Consider the following 13,229-nt stretch of genomic DNA (forward strand, 5'->3'; position numbering starts at 1 on the left):
TGATTAAGACCCTGAAAAAATTTAAATAAAAAAGTATTACAGCGAATTTGTCTAAATCGCACTTTGCGTGACAAGAGCTTAAGTTTTTAGAGCGTATTGTAGGGGTGCAGGGGATTAGACCAGATCCTGAGCACATAAAAGCTATTAAGGAATGTCCACCCCCTAGAAACATAAGACAATTTAAGGGATTTATAGGAATGGCTGGATGCTATAGACGGTATATACGTGGTCAAGAACTGAATGACCCAAGAATTTTATGTTTGTTAAGAAAGAGAATACTGTGGGTTTGGGATAAAGACGCAAATGATGCATTCGAAAACGTAAAAAGATCATTGGTAGAATCACCCATATTCCATCATCTGAATATGGGCAAGCCATTTAAAATTTCAACTGATGCATCTGACTATGGTATCACAGCAGAGCTTTTTCAAGGAGAGTGGGGTCTAAATAATGTATTACCCGTACAAATGGAAGAATTAAAACGTACGGAAGGACCTGGCATAATTTTTGCAATTAATTTTATGACAGTAGAATAGCCGTACTCCAGGGTATAAGAGATAGCTCAAATAATAAAAGAAAACATCCACCATGATCCCTATTTTACAGAAATGTTTGTTATGAATGTCAGAAATTCCTTACCTCCTAATCAAGCACAGAAGTGAAAATTAGGGCATAATTTGTTTCGGAGAGACAGTATAACATCGCAACGTTGGTGCATATGTATTCCGAAGTTAATAGAAGATAAAATTGTGTGGTATGTTCATATGGGGCATGGACACTTCGGAATAAAAAAGTATATAGCTCTTATAAATAAGTTCTACTATTTCAAGAAGCTAGGACATAAAGTAGCATCTTTAATAAGGACCTGTGAAATCTGTCAGAAGGTGAAAGAGAGTACCACTCATGTTAAATACAAAATATATCCAATTATTCCTAAGTCGTTACACGATCTTACAGCAGCAGATTTATTTAGACCAGTTCTGAAAAGAAAGGGAGGAGTGTCACACATTTTGGTTATCATAGAGTGCTGATCAAAATATGTTAAGTTACATCCTATCAAAAGAGCAAATACACAGATGGTTATACACTGTTTAAAACAGTACTTTCTGGAGGTAGGAAAACCAAAACGATTTCTCACAGATAGTGGACCACAATTTGTCAGTAATGAATTTAAAGAATTTCTAGTTTGGGAAGATATTTGTCAAGTATTAATATCCAACTATAACCCGTCCTCAAATCCGTGTGATAGAGTTAAGATAGAAACTGGGAAATTATGCTGCACCTACTGCCATGAAAAACTTACTTTATGGACAACAAAAATTGAAGACGTTGAACTTATTTTAAATGAATTACCACATTTATCAACTGGAGTAACACCTTTAGAAGCAATAGGCAAACCCTTTGTAGGAGAACCTCTTATTAAATGTTTTAATTGGCCTGAACAACCTACTGTCGATTACGAACTTAATCAGGAAATAGTTTCAAAAAATTTAGTTGAAAAGGCACAACAAAGAGTGAGTTGGCATAATGAAAAAGCTGTAGAATAATGTAGTCCTTGTAAAACAGCATCTTCAGAGCTCTGCCCTACAAAAAGAGACACACAAATTCTTCCAAAAATATGAAGAACCTTACCGAATACAAACAATAATCCATCCCATGACATCATTTTTAGTGGATCCTATAACTGGATCAGAAAAAGGAAAGTACAATGTAAAGGACATAATGTTGTATATCCCCCGAGATATAACGGGCGGAGTGACGACCGCCGGATCCCGAGTTGTTTTCGGTGTTTCTTCCAAAATAGTATCCTGCACCAAATTCCCTTCAAATCTTAAACTATTCTTGAATTCTTAAACTATCCTGTAATTTTAGTACTGAGAAAACTGGATATGACAACAAAATAAAAAACAATTTAAGAGAATCACGGATATACAGTGATCTTTAGACAAAATGAACAGAATATAATATTATATTTGTGGAAAAAGGTAATATCATGTAACTAATTGAACAACCGTTAGACTGTAGTGTATGGATTTTCTATTTTTTATAGAATATTTTATACCTTTTAAGAGATGTGATGTAGATGGGAAGGTTTGTATTGATTTTGAAAGGGTGTTGGTAGAGTAAATAAGAACATGATTTACACCAACAGATAAATCATGGCTAATACAGAACACACATCACACCTTTCAAACAACCCTCGCCAACAAGTGTGGCTGATTCTTCATCATTTGCCGTTTCCATAGGGCCGCTAAGATTTTCTTCAGGGACCTCAAGAGTGAAGGTGGGAATGTCCGTTCTGTAGGAGACAATTTAACACCATATCTCCTCCAGCTTCTCACTCAAGTACCAGCTAGGTAGGGATCCTGGGGAAGGGGGAGTGGGGAAGGGTTTCCTGTCTTTGAGGCTGTCTCCTTTCTCTTCTTCGATCTTAGCAACTATTTCTATTTTTTCCTTTCTTACTTCTTTTTTGAGGACCTACTATTTTTCCCTCTTTCCATATTCATATACTTCTGCCACGGAAGTTCTTACTAGTCTCCATTGTTTCCAATAACCTACAACCTATTGTCACATAAGAAGCTCGAAGAATCAGAACACACAAACACACTTATGCATACACACAAAGAAATACGAATACACAAACAATGAAGTCACAGATTAGAAAGATGTAAGAACCGCCAAGGGTTGTAGGGGAGAAGATATATGTACGTCTAGAAAGATGCACACATTGTTTTTGTTATGACGGTTCTACATCACCTATTTACATGAAAAGCTATTATATATAAGAACAAGAAGATTCCATATCACATGTGTACATAAGTGTAGAAAAACTATGATGATCTTACGAGTATACAAAAGCAGGAAGTATGAGTAATGAAGGGCAATGCAAGCCAGATTGGAGTTAATTGTGATGCTTGTTTAAGAAAAGTCAGTGTAGAGAATACTCGGATAAATTGATGAATAGTAGGATAGTGGGACTGGTAGACATAATATCTACCATGAGTAGAATAATATGTGTAGACATAGTATCTACTAAGATTATAGAAGTTGAAAAGTAGAGGAGGACTCTAGGGTATTAAATGAGGTACTAAGAAGTGACAGCAAAGTGTAAAATAGATTTTTATTTTACCAGGGAATATTTAATTGTAGTGTATATAAAGATATATACTAGGGCAATGAAACATGAGGCCTACTCATAAAGGATAATGGGGATGCACCCAGCATTTGCTAAGGATATAGGGCAGACGTACCTACATAGAGATAGGACGACCTGTGGCCTGATGAATAGGGATGTTTTATAGAAGGCCTACCAGAACCGAAAGAGGAATTGAACTCATAGGGGCAACTCACATGTAAGGTACAGGTACTCATCCTAGGGGAACAGGACAGTATCATGACAGAAGTCACACATTTAATAGGAATTATTCTGGTAAGTTTGAATTTTATATATCACAAGCATTATTATGTTTTATGTGAATTTACAAGTGTTGAAAAGAACACTTTCAGTTGCCCAGAGTTCCTCCAGACTACAAACCACTACAAATAATAATACTAGTACGTACTAAGGAAAACATAGTACAAAGAATTAGAATAAAGAATAAAGTACTCAAGTGTCATGAACACCTGGAGATTACGATTGGAAACTAAAGGTTTAGTCCTCACAATTCCTAGATAAAAGAAAACGAACTCAACATTGATTGAAACGTTCACATTTTAAAATTAAAGTAAAATGAAAAAAATAAAGAATAGCTAAATAATAAGAAAACAGGTATTCACAGATATGAAAAGAACAAGGTATACTGTTGAAATATGAATTGTTATTGTTGTAATATAAATGTACATAATGATTGTATATAAAATATCACGTGTTTGATCGGGGGAGGAGAGGGGGGGGGGGGTATGTAGTGCTTCAAGAATTTCTGCATAAATTATAAAACCACCTGGTCTTCCTCCTTCTCGAACACAGGATATTTTAAATAGAAGTGTGAGAGAGACGAATCCGACCTACTGCGCCCTGCATGTTTGTGTGTGCAGGTCTAAAAACAGTCATGAGCAAATTGTGGATATGGCGGCCGACAAGTATCTGCTGTACAATCCGTAGAGTTCCAGTGTATGTGTAGAGAAGAACAAGGAGTGTTTAATTATTATCCTGTGCTTTTAGTGACTGTGATGATTGTTAAGGACAAATGAAGAAATGAAATTAGACTTTTAAGTAATTCATGTGTTGGACTTGCTAGAAGCAAGACATGTTCATAAATTATGTGGTTGTTAAACCAATGTTATTGTAAATGTATTTAATTGAGTCTAATGCGAGACGAATTGGTTGACTTGCAAACTTTCGAATATTTATGGGAGAAATGGTGAATTTGTTCTTTGCGGAAGTTGAAATATACCAAGACTAAACGAACGTATTCTGCGAGTATCCACTTGTTTCATGCATAGAGAAGTAGTTTTTGGAGATCGACATGGCCGACTATCCCGAGAAGATCGGCTGCGCATCCCAAGTAAGTCAACTGATGTGAGAGAGGTGTGAATTTGGCAAACCAGCTACACATCACTTCTTATCGTCGAAAGCGTTAGAAGTTGACAAAAAATGTAAGGACTTCTGTATTTCTCCCCCGTATGAGCAAAAATCTTAAGCACTAACATTAACATATTTTGTAATGAACAGTTTTTATATGGAGAAAGCAAGCCAAATTGTGTATGTGTTTCAATAAGACCACTGTTGTTGTTGTTTTATTTCAATAAAATGAAACACATTTGGTGACAAAAATATGCATTTCCTTGGAGTCAGAAGACAGATTTAAAATATCTTCACTGATTTCAAAAAAAAAAAAACCAAACTTCTGAAAAAAGGAGGCCTCTTTGAAAGAAATGTATACGGTGGGAAAGAGTTGTGTAGACCAATACTATAGGTGATCATCAGTAAAATGTTGGTTCTATTATGTTCTCTACTGTTGGTTACTGCCCACTGTGTTATGTCTATTTTTCTTTCGAGAAATAGATGAGTACATAGTGTACAATCTGCCAATAACTGCTACAATTTTCTTCTTCTTATTGTTCATACTTTCTAATATATAAACTACTTTCAAAGTGTCAAAGTGTACTAGAATAAATAAAATGTCTATAAAATGCTGTACTGCACAAAGTACTTGTGAGACAGTTGCAATTCCTGAAATCCATCACCTGCCGAGGAGCACCACAGTCCTGGATCCATGGATAATCCATGAAACTCTGCCACATTATGCCACACAGAAACTGACCTTGCCTGCAGGCAGATGGATGAGACTAGATCCAACAGGTAGGGCCTGTACATTAGTGGGAAATGACGGGCTTCAGATCTGTTAGAGATACCCGCAGAAATGGCCTGTGGTTTTGGCCCGTCGTGGCAGTTCACTCTTGTGGCCAGCTATTCATGTGGCACAGATGCCATGCTGATAAAATGAGACCACAGTGATCAATCCATAACAGATAATTTGTGCAAATACTCTGAGAATCAATACAAATGAAAATAAGTAGCACCTCACCATACAGATGATTGCTGAGCCACAGATAGGCATGTAGCAAAAACAATCACCCTCTCACAACTAAATTTTCGGGCATAGCCTTTGTCAGAAAATGAGAGCGCACATACACATTCACACAATCACTCAGACACAAGTCATGCTCACATGACCACCGTCTCAGGCTGTTGCATCAACTATCATTGAGAATCAGATCCAAACAAACCACTCCTCACGCCTCCCTGCCTCTCATCGGCAGCTGCTAGGCTAGTGGCAAGTAGTGGTGGCAGCACTGACTGCAAGCTGAGGGGAGTGGTAGGAAGGGGAGAAGCAGTAAGAATGAGGAAGTACGCAAGTGGAAGTGGCGTGCATACCTGGCTGCGCCCAGCCAGCGACGAAGCATACCATCTCAGTAAACAAACCATTTCATTTACTGAGACAAAAACAAGATTTTTTCCAGTGTCTTTTTTTTGAATATCTCTTATTTACCTGAAACGTTTGAAATTCCCTGATTTCCATAATTTGTGGCAACCCTGTTACCATAAGCCACTCCTATTCAATATTGAGAAAACAATAATAAAAATCATCTAGAAGTGACTGTTCAAAGTTCAGTTATGACTGAAAACAATATATGTGCCAAAATGAAGATAAGGCTTTATTAAAAAATATTCAGCTGTAGGGCCTGTAATGAAGTTATTACAGAAGACTTAAAATGTTTAGTTACAAATATAATTTTGAACTAACTGCTCATTGTCATTACGTAGACATAGTCTAGGCTGCTGCACACTGTATACATTCAGGTGTTCAGCCACATGGCAGTGTTGTAATACTGCTGCATTTTGAAAAGTGTCATACTCATCTTCTGGCAAATAGAAGATAATGGGTATGACACATGTGAAGATGTCATGGTATTTCAACACTGTCACCCATGTCAGAACCCAAGAGCTTTTCATCTATTTGCATTGCATTGCACTTTTAACTAAAATTACAAAAGAAAAATATACAATGCAGTATCCATAATTTTACAATCAAGAAAAGAAACTTACGCATTGAGAAATTTATAAAAAGTTTATAAATTACTAAATAAACTGAAAATGCCATAACAACCCTCCAACATACTTTTTGGAATTCAGCAAAGTCACTATTGGCTTCTATTTAAGGAAAGAAAGAAATAAAAGACAGGGACACGGACAGCATTGTTATGTAATTACTGTACCAAACTGTTCCTCCAGCAGGTTCTTCATGCCACCTAACTCAAATCTAAAGCTACAGACCACTCTAAAAATAACTCATGTTACTCAATACAACCTCGGCCTGGAATTCATGAACCAATTTTCATGCTGGAGCCCACCCACGGTCATCCTGCAGACATCTATTTAAGGATCTAGGGATCCTCACAGTAACCTCACAGTATATATATTCACTTATGAAATTTGTAGTTAATAATCCAACCCAGTTCAAAAGTAATAGCAGTGTGCATAGCTATAGCACCTGGAGAAAGGATGATCTTCACTATGCAGGGTTAAATCTGACTTTGGCACAGAAAGGGGTAAATTATGCTGCCACAAAAGTCTTTGGTCACCTACCAAACAGCATCAAAAGCCTGACAGATAGCCAACTAACATTTAAAAATAAATTAAAAGAATTTCTAGATGACAACTCCTTCTACTCATTGGCTGAATTTGTAGATATAAATTAAGGGGGAAAAAGTGTCATGCAATATTTTGTGTAATGTAATATCTTGTACAGACATTTTTTATTAACCTGACACGTTCCACATCATTATGAAGTGTCGTATTCATGATCTATGGAACAAGTATTAATCTAATCTAATCTATAAGAGTAGTGACTTTTATGAAATATGGGACACTCCATGCATCTTCCTCCCCGGACTAACTGGAATAACTTTCATCACACATCCAACCACTGGATCATTCTGCTTAAATCCTATAGCATTTGCCAATGTTTTTCTGAACCCTACATATCTTGCCATATGGTTCCCATTCTTCTGATTATTCCTCCCTTGTATCCTCTTCCCAGTATCTAGCCTGCTTTGTTGTAGAGCTTGTTGTTCATTATCTAACATTACTGGACTTATTAGATTTTCATACAAAAAATTTAATTACATAAAAACTAAATCTCCTAATGTGTCCTTTCTCAACTTCTCTTTAAAGGTAGTTAAGTAGTCTCATAAAGAAACAGCCAAACTGGTAAGAACTAAGCAAAAAAATTTGACAAGAGCAAACTGTTTCTGACACAAATTTTCTACATCTTTTATTTTGCTTTCAATGATTCGGTTTATTGAAATACATTTGTGTTCCTGTAAGACCAGTTGTCCCTACACATTAATATAATAATTTGATTCCACAACAATATACTGATTTTTGAACATCTTAAAGAACCTTTTTTTTACATGTTACTATATATATATATATGTGTGTTTCCTACGATTCAAGTTCTCTAAAACATTTACAATAAACTGTACTCTCTGTCTTCTTTTATCTTTTCACCTGATGACCTCAGATGTTAAATTCCGTAGTGCTCAGAGCCATTTGATTTGAAATCTTTTCATTTTCTCTACCTTTTCCACATTCTTCTCCACCACCAACTACTCTACTCATTTTCTTTTCCTTTTAGATTCTCTGTAAAGATTACTCATTCTCTTATGCAGTTTAGGAAATGTTTATGTCTAAAATATGACATTTCATCATTCTCTTCATCTATGGCATGCAGTACTCTTTACTACTGTGTTACAGTCCCTCTATACTGCTGTCTAATTAAAAACAACATTCAACACTGAGTACTTTATGCACTAAAACCCATAAAATTATGCATATTAAATGGTACCAACTTTCTCTCTGGATTTTCAAAGTTTGACTAGATGTGGCTGTTCAACCATTCAACAATATGACTATTCAGCCCTGTCATTAAAAAAAATAGACAACAGCTCATGTAGTCTACCAACTATAGTTCAATTGTGGTATCCTCCAATGAAATAGACCAGCACTTCAATTACATACAGAATGTAGTAAATTTTCTGCTCCCTACTAACACAATATTTATGAGGGAGGATCAGAAAGCAATGCACATTTTTTTTCTCCCCTGGTATTGCAGCTGGAATGTTGAAGTTTGATGACAATATAGTTTGAAGTTTGCACTGCACAGCGTATTTTGTTTGCATGTGCAGATCTAGCAAGAGAAACCTGAACTACAAAAACAAATATAGTGCACTTGTTACTGTAATCAACTTGTGAAGGGCAATGAAGTGCAGTTTGATATTTGTGGGCCAAATGGCATAAACTGACTGAAACGCACAGTGACATGCGTAGTGTGTACAGGGATAACTGTACAGACTGTAACAATGGCTCCAGCTGCTGTGCATTCTTCTAAGAGAGCCACATGAACCTTAGTGCTTCACCATGTTCTAGGTGGCTGGCAACAACTACAACCCTGAAAATGTTAGAGCTATCCATAGATCTATTTTTGTCAAAGCAGTTCAACATTTCCTATGGTGTAGTGTACAATACTGTTCATGACATGTTGAAATTTTGTAAAGTGGTGGTTGTTAGTGTTGTTAGTGTTTAACGTCCCGTCGACAACGAGGTCATTAGAGACGGAGCGCAAGCTCAGGTTAGGGAAGGATTGGCAAGGAAATCGGCCGTGCCCTTTCAAAGGAACCATCCCGGCATTTGCCTGAAACGATTTAGGGAAATCACGGAAAACCTAAATCAGGATGGCCGGAGACGGGATTGAACCGTCGTCCTCCCGAATGCGAGTCCAGTGTGTGTAAAGTTAGTGCTCACCAGGTGCCTAATAAGCTGACAGACAACCGCAAGGGCTTGCAAACAATGGCTGGCTTGGATAACTTATCGTGTTATGCCCACAGAAATGCATGGCTTTCTGAAAGGTATCGTCACTGATGATGAGTTGTGGGCATACCACTACACGGCTCTATGATGTGGAAACATGCTGGTTCCCTAGTATGGAAAACATTCAAAGTGGGTCAGTCTGCTTGGAATGTGCTTATGAGTGTTCTGGGATACGTGTGAAATATTACTAGCAAACTTCACTGAACACGGGACCACTGTGCATGCTGCAGCCTACATTAAAACTTTGGCTAAGTTGCGCAATGCCCTTTGTGACAAACACAACACCATTAATGTTGATGTACACCCCCATGTTGCTATTCCTATTTGTGAGAAAACTGACATACTTGGGTGTGAGGTGCTCCAGGATCCACCATATATTCTGGACCTTGTATCATTCGAGTTTCATCTGTTTGGTCCCATGAAGAAATTCCTGGTCGGCAAATGCTTTGAAACAGATGCAGGAGTGAGATGGCTACACTCCAACCAAACAGACTTCAACAAATAGATTATATTGAAAATGGTGCTACAATGGGAGAAATGTGAGGAGAATGTTGTTGACTATGTAGAAAAGTAGGTAAAATACATAAGTTTGTTTGTGATTCGTTTTGTTTTGTTTTGTTACCTATTAAACATTTTTGCTAATGAAATTATTATGCATTACTTTCTGATCTTCCCTCTTACATTTTACCCTTCAGATATTATAATCGTAACTCGAGTTAAATAGAAGGATAGACAAGATAATGCCAAATGAAGTGGAAATCATTGATTTTCAGTCTCTTTACCTGAATAGAAAGTCTTCTGCTGCTACCAGACACTACAGTCCTCTCAAACCAGTGTATAACGTCTGGAAACTGGATTTGCTGAAGATATTCAATCTGCAAACAAGAAAATGCATTAGATATGCATGAAATCTGTTCACATAAACAGCATATAATACTTATACTTAAAACATGTTACAGAAAGGAAATTCCAATTATTAATTCTAAGACCAACATTAATTATTTGGACTTGTAGACTAAAGCACAGAAAATGACAACTTAAGTATAATTTTTCTTTGTTAGTACACCGAGGTTTAAGGCACCTTGACGACATGGACCACTACAACTACATAAACACTAATGTGAAACAGTGGTGAACAATACTGCGAGAATCACAATGGAACAAATCTTCTTACTCTAATAATTGTCTATGAGTGAGAAGACAATGGCTTGCAAATGCTTGCAATGGCTTGAGTTACTCCTCAACAACTGAGGAGATACATTTCATGCAGACAGGAATTATTTTTACTGTTCACCCTACTTCTAAAGTAACATATTACTAACAGATTATCACATTTTTGTATGACAAAGAGAAAAGTATGTTTGAAGCAACACAGGCATTGGATGCCTGTGTTGCTTCAAACATTCTTTCATTGCAGAAAATCCCACTAGGAAGTTAATCCCCCCATCCTGGCCCCTCCAGTTTTTAATAAATTCAACAGTATACTGCCTTCTTCCAGCTTCCTGACGGTAGTGGAGCATTTGCTAATCCAACAGACAAATTTACATATCTGAATATACTGCACTTGGAGCGACACTGTAAGAGAGGTTTTTTTTGTATCTTGATAGTGTTTTCCAAATTACATGATGGGTGGATTTTATTAATACAGTGTTTTAACTTTTCCTGAAAACTACGAAACACAGCTAAGTATTATTTACAGTCCCAGAAAAAACTTTAACTTTATGTGAAATCATAATGACTGTAAAGTACAATTTATTACTTTTTGGAAGGATGCAGAAATTTATAGATCTTCTATAATTTCTTAGGTCTTTTCTTTCGTAAATTATTTCTTAATTTTGAGCAAGATGGCCACGAGTGTGGAAGTCAGAAATTTTAACACGAGAAATAGTTATAGTTATGTAGTTAAAAAGAAAAAATGGTTCAAATGGCTCTGAGCACTACGGGACTCAACTGCTGTGGTCATTAGTCCCCTAGAACTTAGAACTACTTAAACCTAACTAACCTAAGGACATCACACACATCCATGCCCGAGGCAGGATTCGAACCTGCGACCGTAGCAGTCGCACGGTTCCGGACTGCGCGCCTGAACCGCGTGACCACCGCGGCCGGCTTAAAAAGAAAACCTGTGAAAATTGTAAAGCTGAAATTACAACCTAAACGAACGAATTTCAAGCCTACAATTCATAGTCAATAATTTAAAAAGGGAAATAGCTGCACTGAAGAAAGAAATAGGCGAAGTACAAATGGTGGAAAATTCGTGGGAAGTGAAACAAGATACACGTGAGAAATCATCAGAGTGGATAGCAGTGTCGCAAAAAGTTCGACTCAAATCACGAAAACTGTTAAAAGTGTTACTTTCTTAGATAAAAACAAATATGATGTCTTCTGTCATAACGAGTGTACAACTGATCGTGACGTTGTAAAAACCTGTAATTCGGACACCAACAGTACACTTGGAAACAGTGGTAAGGGCAAACACGTATCATTAAGGAAAAAGTGTGGTATTCTCTTGCTTGCCGACAGTCACGGCAGAAATCTATAAAGAATGCTCCGAGAGAAAAATCGAGAAACGGCAGTGACTAGCATAGTGAAACCTGGAGCGGGAACACACAATGTCGTAGACACTGATCTTCAGATGAACACAATACAGGATAATGATTTTATAGTATTTATAATGGGTTTGAATGACATAGCTAAAAATAAAGCCGATGCCTGCATTAAAACGCTACAGTACTTTCTAGAAGTCAATAAATCTAGGAACACAATAGTAGCCACTGTGCATCATAGACATGACCTAATTTACAGATCGTGTGTTAATAAAGAAATTAGGAAAACTAACATCAAAATTAAGAAATTGTGTGCAGAATACACAAAGTGTGATGTACTGGACGTAAGTAAACTACATCGAAACCTGCACACCAAACACGGAATGCACCTTAATTACGACGGAAAAAGTGTTATGGGTGATCACATCAGTGAAATAATTAAAGAAAGACTATTACAAAATAGATCTGTCTATCAGCTTCCTGAAAGACTTACAGGCAAAAATGAGGAAAGCAAATTCGACAAGAACGAAGAAAGCAGGAAAGAGGAGACGTCAGAAGATCCACAAAGGACTGCAGCAGCTACACCTGTAAGCGTTAATTTAAGATCAAGGCGGAATAAACCCAAGAAGGAGTTTTTTTTCTATCCCCCTTTGAGAAAAGAAAAAAACTTAGCATCACCAAACAAGTTAAAGATAGCATCATCAAACAAGTTAAAGATACACCATAAAACTTGCAATGGACACCATCAGCAAATTGTAGTAAATAAGGTAAAGTCTGAACCTCCTCACCAATGTATAAAAAAATTAAACAAAACAATTCTTGATCTAAAAGTATACATCCATAATGTACAAGGGCTCAAAACCAAACTTAATGAATTAGAAATTTTGTTATCAAGTGCAAGAGAACTGTCAGATACACAGAAATTATGTATTAATGAACATTTCGTGAGGTCTTTTGAAATAGAAAGTGTTGCGATACCAAATTTTAAACTCGTAGGTCACTTCTCAAGAACATCTCACAAAGGTGGAGGTAGTTGCATATTTGTAAAAGACAACATTACTGCTACACCTCTTGATATTTGCAATTCGTGTAGTGTTGAAAATGATATAGAACTGTCAGGTGAAGAGCTTACAGATCTAAATTTTTATATAATAGCACTTTACAGGTCATCCTCTGGTAACATAGGGACTTTCTACAAAAATCTAGCACCAGTAATAGAAAATCTAAGTAAAAGAAAATCATATAGTGTTCTAATATGTGGTGACTATAATATAGATTTTCTCTCAGAAAACTCTAGCCATCTAAGCATT

General features: G+C 36.7%; 1 protein-coding gene across 2 annotated transcripts in view; it reads right to left on the reverse strand.

Moving 5' to 3' along the window:
• Positions 1 to 13,229, reverse strand: part of LOC126261662 (nardilysin-like) — a 392,468-nt gene that overhangs the window by 52,737 nt on the left and 326,502 nt on the right. For both annotated transcript variants that reach the window (XM_049958559.1, XM_049958560.1), the window contains exon 19: positions 10,156 to 10,248. In XM_049958559.1, coding sequence (XP_049814516.1) covers positions 10,156 to 10,248 — 93 coding nt within the window. The remainder of the gene's footprint in view (positions 1 to 10,155; positions 10,249 to 13,229) is intronic.

The sequence above is a fragment of the Schistocerca nitens genome, chromosome 1 (assembly GCF_023898315.1).
Source record: "Schistocerca nitens isolate TAMUIC-IGC-003100 chromosome 1, iqSchNite1.1, whole genome shotgun sequence".
Classification (NCBI taxonomy): Eukaryota; Metazoa; Arthropoda; class Insecta; order Orthoptera; family Acrididae; genus Schistocerca; species Schistocerca nitens.